At 40.9% G+C, this 12,018-nt stretch overlaps 1 protein-coding gene across 1 annotated transcript; it reads right to left on the bottom strand.

The window, feature by feature from the left end:
• Positions 1-5,871: 5,871 nt before the first annotated feature.
• Positions 5,872-10,010, bottom strand: LOC145352205 (G-protein coupled receptor 68-like). The gene is made up of 2 exons (XM_080201936.1): positions 9,639-10,010; positions 5,872-7,090 (listed from the first exon to the last, which is right to left on the bottom strand). The coding sequence occupies exon 2, from the start codon at positions 6,982-6,984 to the stop codon at positions 6,007-6,009; it is 978 nt and encodes a 325-aa protein (XP_080058062.1). The 5' UTR covers positions 6,985-7,090; positions 9,639-10,010; the 3' UTR covers positions 5,872-6,006.
• Positions 10,011-12,018: the final 2,008 nt, after the last annotated feature.

Here is a 12,018-nt window from a genome sequence, read left to right as displayed (position 1 = left end):
GGGAGTATTTGCTTATTCACATCAGATTCTAAAACATTTGAGGTCAGCATTGATTGTTAAATCGTTTAGTCACAACTTGAATTTATGTTTAACAGAGAAGGTGAAACTTTAAGTTTAGGAAACTACTAAAACCAAAAAATTACCCTCCCCTTGAAGCATCAGATCTGGTGACAGGGTAAGGTGCTCCCAGAGATTAAAAAATGATGTCTCAGTGATTAAAAGCTAAGACACACAAACAGCTGTTTTATTTTTAATCAACCACAACGGAAAAAAACAGATTTTCTCATCATCATCTCATTGCTATTTTTGCTGTCACACTTTCATATTATCATAACAGCAGCTACACGTCAAAATTACATCTTTATAAAGTTGTGGAGTGTCGCGGGTGTAAAAGGTGCTATATAAATCCAGGCCCTCTGATTCAGAAAAGGAGGAAAACTATTCAGGGCAGGTTGATTGTTTAAAAAGGTGCAAAGAAGACACATATTGTCATCTCTTCCATCATTTTAATCTATGTTATGAAGTTTGCACAACAAATAGGTTATAATAGAATGTTATTTTTAGAATGATGTCCTGTTTTTATGGCTCTGTTGTACTTCCATTTTCATTTTAAGAATTCCTACAACATTTCTTCCCTTATTTCCATGTCTCTGGCTGCCTCTCCCAACTGTTCTCTAGATAACTGTACACATTTCATGTTTATTTTAGTCTGTGAACACGGGCAAGTTTCATGAGGAAGAGAGGACAAATATTTCTGTGTTTGGAGTATTTCAGAATTTGGTACAAGCTCTGAAGCTTGAATCACAAATACTCTCCTGAAACTTGGTAGTGAAAAAATGTGAGATCCCAGCCATTTTCATCTGAGAGTCCCCAGATGTGGAACTTATAAAGTTTAGAGAATTACTAAGATCAAAAAAAAATTCTGCCATCTAAAGCAACAGAAAAACATCAGAAGTGGCGACAGAACTGAATGTTTTCAGATAAAATATCTGTGATCAGGACTTCCTCACTTTAACTCACAGACTGATGGTTTATCTTTCACCAACTAGCAAATGAACAAGTTATCTGATCGTCATCTTATTGCTGTTTGTGGGTCATATCTGTGCACATATTACCTCCACACTTACGGACACTATCCAATAATACACATCAAAAGTTTAAAAAAATCATTTATGGGAAGTGGCAAGGCCAGAATTTATTGCCCATCACTAATTGACCTTGATGAACTGCCTTCTTGTATGAATATCCATAACGCTATTTGGGAGGGAGTTCCAGGATATTGATCCAGCAATAGTAGTGAAATGGCAATATGTCAGGTTGTTCAATGACTTGGAGAGGGACTTCCAGGTGGTGGTGTTCCCATGAGTCTTTTGCCTTTGCTCTTCTAGGTGGTGGTGGTAATAGTTTTGGAAAGTACTGCCTGAGAAGCCTTGGTAAGTTCCTGCAGTGCATCTTGTAGATGGTACACATTGCTACCACTGTGCATCAGTGGTGAAGGGAGTGCATGTTTGTGGAAGGGGTGCCAATCAAGTGGGCTGCTTTGTCCTGAATGGTGTTGAGCTTCTTGAGGATTGCTGGAGCTGCACTCACCCAGGCAAGTGGAGAGTATTCCATCATATTCTTTAAATGTGCCTAGTAGATGGTGGGTAGGCTTCAGGGAGTTAGGAGATGAGTGATCCATCTGAGGGTCTGTAGCCTTGACTTGTTCAGTTTCTGGTCAATGGCAATCCGTAGAGTGTTGATAGTATAGGATTCAGCGATGGCAATGCCATTGAATTTGAAGGGGCAATGGTTAGATTCACTCTGGCTGGAGATGGTCATTACCTGGCACTTACGCAATGCAAATGTTACTTTCATTTGTGAGCTCAAGCCTGAATATTGTCCAGTTTTTGCTGCATTTGGACATGGACTGCTTCAGTATCTGAGGAGTCATGAATTGTGTTGAACATGGTGCAATTATCAGCAAACATTCTCAGGATGGAAGGCAGGTCAATCATGTAGCAGCTGAAGATAGTTGAGTCTAGGACACTATCCTGAGGAACTCCTGCTCTGATGTCCTGGAACTGAGGTGACTGATCTCCAACCACCACAACCATCTTCCTTTGTGTCAGGCATATCCCTAACCAGCAGAAGGTTTTCCCCTGACTCCTGTTTTGATTGGGCTCCTTGATGCCACATTTGGTCAAATGTGGTCTTGATGTGGAATGCACTGCCTACTGTGATAGTGGAATCGGACACTTTAAGAACTTTTAAGCGGTTATTGGATAGGCACATGGAGCACACCAGAATTATAGGGAGTGAGATAGCTTGATCTTGGGTTTGGACATAGCTCGGCACAACACTGAGGGCCAAAGGGCCTGTACTGTTCAATGTTTTATGTCAAGGGCAGTCATTCTCACTTCACCTCTGGAATTCAGCTCTTTTGTCCATGTTTGAACCAAGGCTGTAATGAGGTCAGGAACTGAATGACCTTGATGGAACCCAAACTGAGTGTCAGTGAGCTGGTTATTGCTGAGTAAGTGCTGCTTGTTGGCACTGTCTATGGCCCCTTCCATCAGTTTACTGACGATCGAGAGTAGACTGATTGGGTGATAATTGGATGGTTTTATCTGCTTTTTGTGTACAGGACATTACTTTCCACATTGTAGCTTTTTATTTTCATTTAAGGGATATAGGCTTCACTGGCTAGACCAGCATTTATTGCCCATCACTAAATACGCTTCAGGAGATGGTGAGCTGCCTCTTTGAACTAATGCAGACCACATGGTGAGTCTTGACTTTGTAAGCAAATATCAACGATAACCCACTACCATCGGACCGGCTGAAATGAAGGGGCAGTGCTCCAAAAGTTTGTGCTACCAAATAAACCTGTTGCACTTTAACCTGATGTCGTGAGACTACTTACTGTGCCTATCCCAGTCCAATACTGACATCTCCACATCATGGTATCCAATTAGCACAGTGGTAGTACCACACAACAAGATGGCCAATATCCTCAATGTGAAGACAGGACTTTGTGACACAAGGACTGTGAGGTAGTCAGTCCTACTGGCACTGTCATGGCCAGATGCATCTGCAGAGGGTGAAGTCAAGTATGTTTTTCACTCTTGTTGGTTCCCTCACCCACTCTAGCAGCAATGTCATTTTGTGCTCAGCCAGCTCAGTCTATGGTTGTTGCCAAGAAGCCTCTTTTGGTGGTGTACAATGAAGTCCCCCACTAAGTGTGCATTTTGCACCCTTACTCCATTTCTTCACTTGGTGGGGGGGGGGCGGCGGTTGGTGTTGTGTGGTTGGTACTTGTTATCAACAGAAGTTTCCTTCCCCATATTTGACCTGATGCCATGAGAGTTCACGGTGTTCCGGAGTTAATGTTAATGTTGAGGACTGTGTTAATGACTCTCAGGACAACTTCTTATCTGCCGATCAACCTTGTAAACTCTTCTGGATTGCCTCCAATGCCAGTGTACTTTAGATTCCAGGTGTGATCTAACTACTGCTTTGTATAGTTGTAGCAACATTTCCCTATTTTGATACTCTATTCTCATTGCAATCAAGGCTAATGATCCATTTGCCTTCCCTATTACCTGTTGAAATTGCATGCTGGTTTTTTGTGGTTTACGCAAGAAGACTCCTCACTCCCTTTGTTTTGTCTTTTTTGGCAGTTTGATACAACTGATTGGCTTGTTTGCCCATTTCAAAGGGCATTTAAGAGTCAGCCATATTGCAGTTGGTCTGGAGTCACATGTAGTCCAGACCAGGTGATGATAACAGATTTCTTTCCCTAAGAGACAATAGTGAATTAGATGGGTTTTATGACAATCAACAATGGTTTCGTGAGATCTTTAATTACAGGTTTTTGTTGGATTATAACCCAATTATACTATGTACCATGATGGATTTGAACCCAGATTACCAGAACATTACCCCAGGACTCTGGATTATTAGACCAGTGACAATACTACTGTGCCACTGTTTCAGAAAATGCATTTTTGAATGACTTTTGTTTCCCCCAGAAAGCAGGTTATCCAGTGTCTATGTCAGTGACTTCTAAACTGTTCTCTAGATAATTGTGGACAGTGCCACTCAGGATTCCACTTTGCCCCAAAACACTGACAGATTTAATGAAGAAGAGAGGACATAGCTTGGAAATATTTCTACCACTGGAGTATTTTAGAGAGCTTGGGTGCAAGCTCTGTGGTTTGAACCATAAATGCTGCCCCAAGACTTTGCAGTAAAACACTGGAAACATATAATGGGATTCCAAAACACACATTTCTGATTGCCCCAGTAGGGTGAAAAATAATGTATATTTCAGGTTTAGTTATGCATGGTATTTATTGTAACATACGAGTTTATACAAAGCAAAAAAAAAATCACCATAATAAATTTACATGATACTTGGTTTTCAAAGATATGTTACCTTGTTTCTAAACCTTTAAAATGGATTTTGTATTGACATAAGAAACAGTTTTTAGCTCTGTGAAGTTCTCCCTCAACCATGTTCTGTAGTTCCAGTTCAGCTAGGTGAAATAAAATTATGAGAGTAAATTTTCCAGTTGCATTCACCATGGGAATTGTTACGGGTGGGAGGGGAAATTTGATGGACCACTGAAAGGTCCATTGACGTTGGGTGGGAATTTCCAGTCTTGGGTGGGCAGGAGCAGACAATTCCACCCATAGTTTATTTACCCTTTCTTGAGAGGGCATTGGATATAGAATTAAAAAACAAAATAAGTCAAACGTACAATAGTAGAAGATGAATGTATTCCTTTTCGGTGAATACTGGGACTAATACAAACACCACACACACTTCCCAATTTGGACGTTTATCACCATTTCTTTCGTTGGGTCAATTGCCTGGAACTCCCTCCTTAATAACACTGCAAGTTTCTACATCTCGTGGACTTCAGTAGTTCGAGAGGAGGGTTCTCAATCAAATTATGGGTGGGTAATAAATGTTGACCTGGTAATATGCTTATCCTCAGGTGAAGAAAATATAAGAAATGAGGTTCACATTATTTATAATTTAAATGCCTTCAGATCAAAAGCTATTATAGGAGCCAGAGTTTCATAGTGAGTACATAATTTATTTTGCATTTAACTATTTAGAGACTTTGAAAGAATTATGGACTTTATCCCCAACTGTACACAAAAACAAAAGGGCAAAGGAAATCTAAGAGATAGCAATCTCAGGGATTTGAGCAATTTAAGTGAAAAGATATGGAAAATAAAAACATTGCATTTAGAAACTGGATTTTCTCACAAGGCCATACCATCATGTAGCCCCAAGCTCTAATCCAATCCTACGTTGCACCAGAAACCCTACTCCCACTGCAGTATTTTACAAGGAGCTTGAGTTCAATCCCAGCCAACCAAAATTCCAACATAATTTTTAACTGAAATCCTGATCTTGGTGCAATACTTTACAAAAAACTTTAATCCAAACACAGTCTCACCTTGAAACTCAAATCCAACCCTAAACCATTTCCAAAACTATACTCCAATCTCAGTCCTTATGTGAAGCTCTAGTCCAACCACAATCTCCACCAGAATCCCTAATCTAAATTAAATTGATGCATGTAATTCAATCACAACTTTTATCAGAAACACAACTCCCATATGAAATTCTTAAACTAATCCCATTCCTTCAAAACTCCAACCCAATTAATTTTATGCAATTGTTCTCTCTATATACATTACCTAATTCTGACTATGCTTTAAAATACATCCATCAACTCACCCTGTAATCTCTTATACTAGAGGAAATATAAATCAAGGTTGTGCAATGTTCCCTTTTAACTCCTCATATACATCACCCATTAAATAGAAACATTGGCCGGAATTTTACCACCGCCCGCCGCCCTCCCCCCCCCCCCCCCCCCCGGAAATCCGATCTGGCAAGGGGTAGAGCATGGGAAGGTCTGTTGACCTCGTGTGGAATTTTACAGTTTCAGGACAAGGGAGGCTGTAAAATCCTGCCTATTATTCCTCCCCATCCTGGTACCCTTAACATGTTATTTCAGTTCTATTCGTAACCATTGTTTTGGCCTGTATATCTGGGACCTCAGTTACTTCTGTTTTTCTGCAAGGAAGGAGGTTTGTAATAGGATTCAGGAACTTGCCTAACCAGCCCTGTGAACTTGGCGATATGAAACAGTACAAGATGGGATCAGCCACACAGTTTAAACATGTCAACAACACACCAATATGATAAACCTCAAAAATACTATCAGCAAACCCACAGTCATGCTCGAATATGGACCGAACCATCAGGAGGATGTTATAAGGAGCAAAGCAAACCAGGAAAATGATGATTGACGCAGAAACCAATTTTTTAATTCGCAATTTCTGCTCTCCTTGAATGCCACGGACCTTACTGACAACTGTCAGCACTTTCTTGTATGAAATAAGAAATAAAATCAAAGGGAGGAAGAACCCAATGGAGAGCTTGTAACTATTTAAATATCTGTCCTCTGTCTGCATCGGATAATGTTCGAAACACAAGGTGTCATTCTCCTTGTCTGTACTGAGAACCTGGGAGTGGATGTAAAAACTGCAGGCAGGTATCTCCTTAAGCCAGATGAGAACACTGATCAACACTGCAGCCCTCCTGGTGTGTAAGAATTTAAATTTCAGAGGGTAGGCAACAGCAAGACAGCGATTAATGGAGATGAAGCAGAGGAAGCCAATGCTGATGTAGATATTCTGGTAGAGGAGCAGACCAGTGAGTGTGCAGAGTGCCCGAGAGTGGACCCAGTCATCATGCAGCAGCATATACTGAACCCAGAAGGGCAAGGAAATGAGGTATAACAAGTCTGAGATGGTGAGATTGCAGAGATAGATTCCCAGCTCGTTCCGCTGTCTGATCTGCAGGTAGCTGTGATACAGGGACAGCAGATTAGTCGGCAGGCCGATGATGAAGACAATAATGTAGATGGTGGGAAACAGGATCTGATGGATACTGTGGTCGGTACATTTGTTCATCTTTGAACACAATATTGGAACTTTTCTTCAAGTATTTTCACAGGTGCGGTTGCTAACTTTTTATGATGGTTATCTATTTAATTCTTCTTTACTGCAATTTGTCTCCCTAGAAGAAAAATTGAGATATTATGAAGCAGTATAGTAGTGAATCTTTAAAGAACAGAGGGAGACTCTTTGGCTCATTGTTTGTCCAGCTATCTGTAAGGTCAAATTTCCAATCTGTCCTGATCAACTGCCCTTCCCTCCTATACCTCTTCAATGTTTACAAAGTAGGATCTGATCCCACCAATTTTTTTATTCTGTGCTTGAGATTTGAATCCCAATCACCATCTGTATTATTCTCTTAACCTCTCCAGCTACGTGATCTTTTTCAATATTAATTCTCAGATGTGGACATCATTGGTGAGCTCACTATTCATTTCCCACCCCAAATTGCTCTTGAAGATGGTGGTGAGCTACTTTCTTGAGCTGCTACAGTCCATGTGGTGGTAGTGCACCCACAGTGCAGCCAGGGGAGGAGTTCCAGAAAGCTGATTCAGTCGATGAAGGAACGACAAGATTTTCTACTCAGGATGATGTGTGGCTTTGAGGGGAATTTGCAGATGGTGGTCTTACTATGCACCTATTGCTATTGTCTTTCTGGTTGTTGAGGTTGACGGTGGGAAAGTGCGACTGTTAAGGACTTGCTAAGTTACTACAGTGCACCCTGTGGATAGTACACACGCTGCTGTAATGCATCAGGTTAATGGTTCACATGCCTGATGAAGCCGGCTGTGTTATCCACCCATATGCCCCTTCCTCACAATGTCCCACCTATCCATTCCCTCTGACAGATTCTCTCGACCTGTCCACCAACATTACTGTTAATCCTTGTCATTAAATCTGCTACTAACCTCAGCCCTTCCTCCCTATCTTTCTGCAACTCAATCCTTACTCCACCTGAACACTGTGGACAGTATAGATGATAGCAAAAAATTACAAAGCGATATTGAGAGACTAGGTGAATGGGCAAAATGGATTTCAGATGACTGGACAGATGGATTTCAATCTGTGCAAGTATTGCAGTTATTCATTTTGAACCAAAAAAGGAAAAATCTGAGTACTTTATAGATGGTATAAGTTAAGTACAATAGCTGTTAAAGAGACTCAGGCATTCAGGTACATAGATCTTTAAAATGCCACACACAGGTGCAGAAAACAATCAAGAATGCTAATGGAATGCTGGCCTTTATACTGAGGGGACTGGAATATGGGGATGCAGAGATTATGCCCCAACTGCACAAAACCCTGGTTCGACCCCACCTGGAGTTACTGAGCAGACCAGGGCACCACCCCTTTTGTAAAAGGGTTTACAAAAATGAAACCTGGACTTCAAGGGTTTAATTATGAGAAGATATACAAATAAGTCCTATTGTCTCCAGAATTTAGAAGGTTGAGGGGTGATCTGATCAAAGTCTTCAAGATTCTTACAGGAAAAGACAGGGTAGGTAAAGATAAATTATTTCCTCTAGCTGGAGATTCTGGAACTCGGTGACATAGTCTAAAAATTAGGTCAGCCCATTCAGGTGGACAGTTAGCAATCATCTCTACACACAAATGGTGGTAGAGATGCAAATCTGCTCCACAAACGGCAGTTGATGCGAGATCATTTTAAACCTGAGGTAGATGATTTTTTTTGTTCAGCAAAATTATTATTAGTATTAAGGGATATGGGCCAAAGGCAGATATATGGACATATGGAGTTAAACCATAAGTCAGCAATAATCTCATTAAATTGTGTAACAGACTAGATGGGCTGAACGGCCCACTCCTGTTTCTACATTTCTAATTCTGTTCTTCCGACTGTGACCTCTGTGTTCTCGACCATCACTCAGAGCTTCGCCTTCAAATGTTAAGGCCCAAAGTCCTTGGATTCTTTTCCTAAAACCCATTGCCTGCCTTCATTGACACGCAAACATTACTTTTCCATTTACTTTGAAGGCGATCTTCTCATCCCACTGGTCAATGGATGGAGTGAGCCGGTAAGATCATGAGATAGGGCATGCACCCAATTTTTTGCCTATTTCTCGCCTATCGCAATCTTCCCACGTCCAGTTATATGGCAAGATCAGCCTCACACCTGAAAAGGGTGCACTTGCAATGAATGTCCTCACCGGCAAGGATCACGTATGGTCCTTATCAACAGGGATCTGTTGAGATGGTCTCACTGGTAGGACTGGAGGCCATGGAGAACTCCAAGGAGGTGTAGGGCAAGTGGCACCTTTGCCCTGCCCACCTGCCACCTTGGCAGTATCCATCAGTACTGGACAGCACCAAGGGGCCTGAGTGGACAGGGTCTATTGGGAGGGGTGGGGGTGATTGGTCAGGGAGGCCAGTGGTCATTGCACCCTCTTATGTCAGCTGCTGGCTTTCCAGTGAGCTTAGGTCCTTACTGGTGGGATGTAGATTTTGCATTTTTTTCCAGAGTGGCATAAGACTGGACTTGTGTCCTCACCGAAAAAATGGATCTGAAACTTTCCCATTTTCACCCTTGTTCAGAACTGAGAATTTTTTTGGTAAGATCGCCTTGTTTGTCTTCACACTGTCCCTTTGTGTCCCGACTCTTTACTTCCTCCACTGCTTTTTTGAGATGTAGCATAAAATGAAACACGTACCTCTGAAAGGATCCTGTTGTCTATTTCTGACAGAAAACTGGATCAGTTCCTGAAAGTCTTGTCTTGGCTGCATTGAGTGATTTCGAGATTGCGATTCTCAATTCATGTTACAGTGGTCACTTTGTTTTGCACAGTATCACAAAATGTTTAATGTCCACATAGAATCACTGCTGAGAACCTCACAAGAAACCCAGAGCAATAACTTCACCAGAGAGGCAAAGAGATATCAGCATCCAGAAATATACGCACATCCTGTGATCATGATTTTAAGATAACTTTGTTGAACTGGCAGAAGGAAATTCATCTTAACACTTTCGCACTCAACCTCTTAACAGGGTGATGCCTGCTGTACAGACTGTAATCGAGACAGCAAGAAACAGAAACTAAAAAGTTTCATGAGAAACCTGTTTCCTCCCCTGCCCTGGCTGCTCCCCCCGCCCACAATCTCCATTACATCCTGGCTAGTCAAGAACAAACTTGCCACCTGAAAACAAGGAGATAAACAAGAACATACCTGTAACACTCATTCATCACATCAGAGTGAAAAACAGAGCAGTCCATGAATAAAGAAAGGGAAAAGTTATGAAACAGAATTGGTCCATCTGGAGGTGGAGCTGTCAACTCCAACAAGCCCCAGGAAAATATTTTTTTACCCTTTAACACCATCACTCTACACCATTCTGTACCCTTTAACACTTCACTTCACACCATTCTTTATCCTTTCATTCTTATCTCAAAGATAACTTCAATGTTTTAAAATTTCTAAATACTTCCTCATTACGCAATTCTATTTGAGGAAAGTCATTTTCAGACTAACTCTTCTCTCTGCATCATTCATATCAATACAACTTGTTTTTGTCTTATTCCTCATCAAAATATTTCATGAGCATCTTTATGTGACATATTCTGTGGGATATTCTTCTAAATGGAGTGCTAACCAGATAATTCAGGTCACTAAGTTTTTTTCTCAGTTTGATGCAGTTTAGTAAATCTAGCTGTTAATGGTCCATGCGACACTGGTATTTAAACTAGCATTTTCCCCTCTGAGACAAAACTGCAAGTCTCTTATTAGTTTCTGTTTTTGTCACTTTCTGTGATGTTTTTAATTAATCCCTCACCAATTCACAAGCCCCATTCAGTCTTTCTTTGAAATTTGATACAATAGAGTGTGGTTTCTCACTTCTTAACATCTTCTCCTGCATCAGATTGAATGGTCCTCTTACCTCAGGTCTGTAAGAGGAATTTTCCTGGGTGTCTCTGTGAGGGTGTGGTACTCAGTTGAACTCAACCAATACAGAGACCACAAAAGACAGCATGTAATTACAGAGCGAAAAGAAGTTTATTGCTAATGCATGCATCAGGAGACAATATAGTCAGCAAACACCGGTAACACTTCCTGACATAATAGCACAAGTGTGAGATTGATATACTCTTCTGAACACTTTGATTTCCTGCCCAAACTGGAGGGTCCAATTACAATATTGCACATTATTATCTTAGCCAATAATGCTCTATCTATCAGCAGGATTAGAAGCTCATTAGTCCATTGCACTGAAAGCTCTTCCCTCGTTACTAGGAAACCCAACTACATAAATCCAGTAGATTCAAGGATAATTTTAATTGGTAAAGGGAGCCAATCCCTTTGCTTATACCCAGTCCCATTGTCAGCATGAGTAACTATACCAACCTCGTTAACCATGAGCTAATGTGCTCCAGTATATTCCAAAGCCCTGATTAACTTGCAGCTGTCTGACACAAACTGATAAAGTGAACTGCTCTCTATACTCCATGCCTCAAAAGAATTTGGTCTGTCTACTACTGTCCATTTCTCATCATGCTGAGCAGTTAGATTGCCCATTGCCCATTGGCCAAGGTTTACAAAACACATTAAGAGTACAATTTAATTTCATCACCCTTGGTTAAATTGTGATTATACAGACAATACCTTTGCATATTGTATTGGGCACATGGTGATTCCTTATTCTATATATAAGGCACCTTGTAATCTTTACCTTAACCTAATCTACTTACTATAGCAAATTTAAGACAGGGGGCTTTTATAGAGTAAGTTTTATATTACTCTACTTCAATGCCCCTAGACCAATTCAAAAGGGCTATATTTCATAGAGTCATTTGGTGCATCCCTAATGGCAAACGGTAAAATTGGAATTCCTTTGTGCTAATCATGTGGGTAATTCTAACGATATGCTTTCATCATTCTTTCAAGTCTGATGCCATCTCTCCAAAGATGCCTGTGACTCTGGATGATATACTGATGAATCGAACTGCTTTACCTTCAGCTGGACTACTGTGTGCAGTTTTGGTCCCCTTATTTGCGAAAAGATATATTGGCCTTGGAGGAAGTACAGAGAAGGTTCAT

The sequence above is a fragment of the Carcharhinus amblyrhynchos genome, chromosome 14 (assembly GCF_965287045.1).
Source record: "Carcharhinus amblyrhynchos chromosome 14, sCarAmb.v2.hapA, whole genome shotgun sequence".
In the NCBI taxonomy this organism is placed as follows: Eukaryota; Metazoa; Chordata; class Chondrichthyes; order Carcharhiniformes; family Carcharhinidae; genus Carcharhinus; species Carcharhinus amblyrhynchos.
The sequence above is the reverse complement of the archived record's forward strand: the minus strand, read 5'-3'. Positions and strand labels throughout refer to the sequence as shown.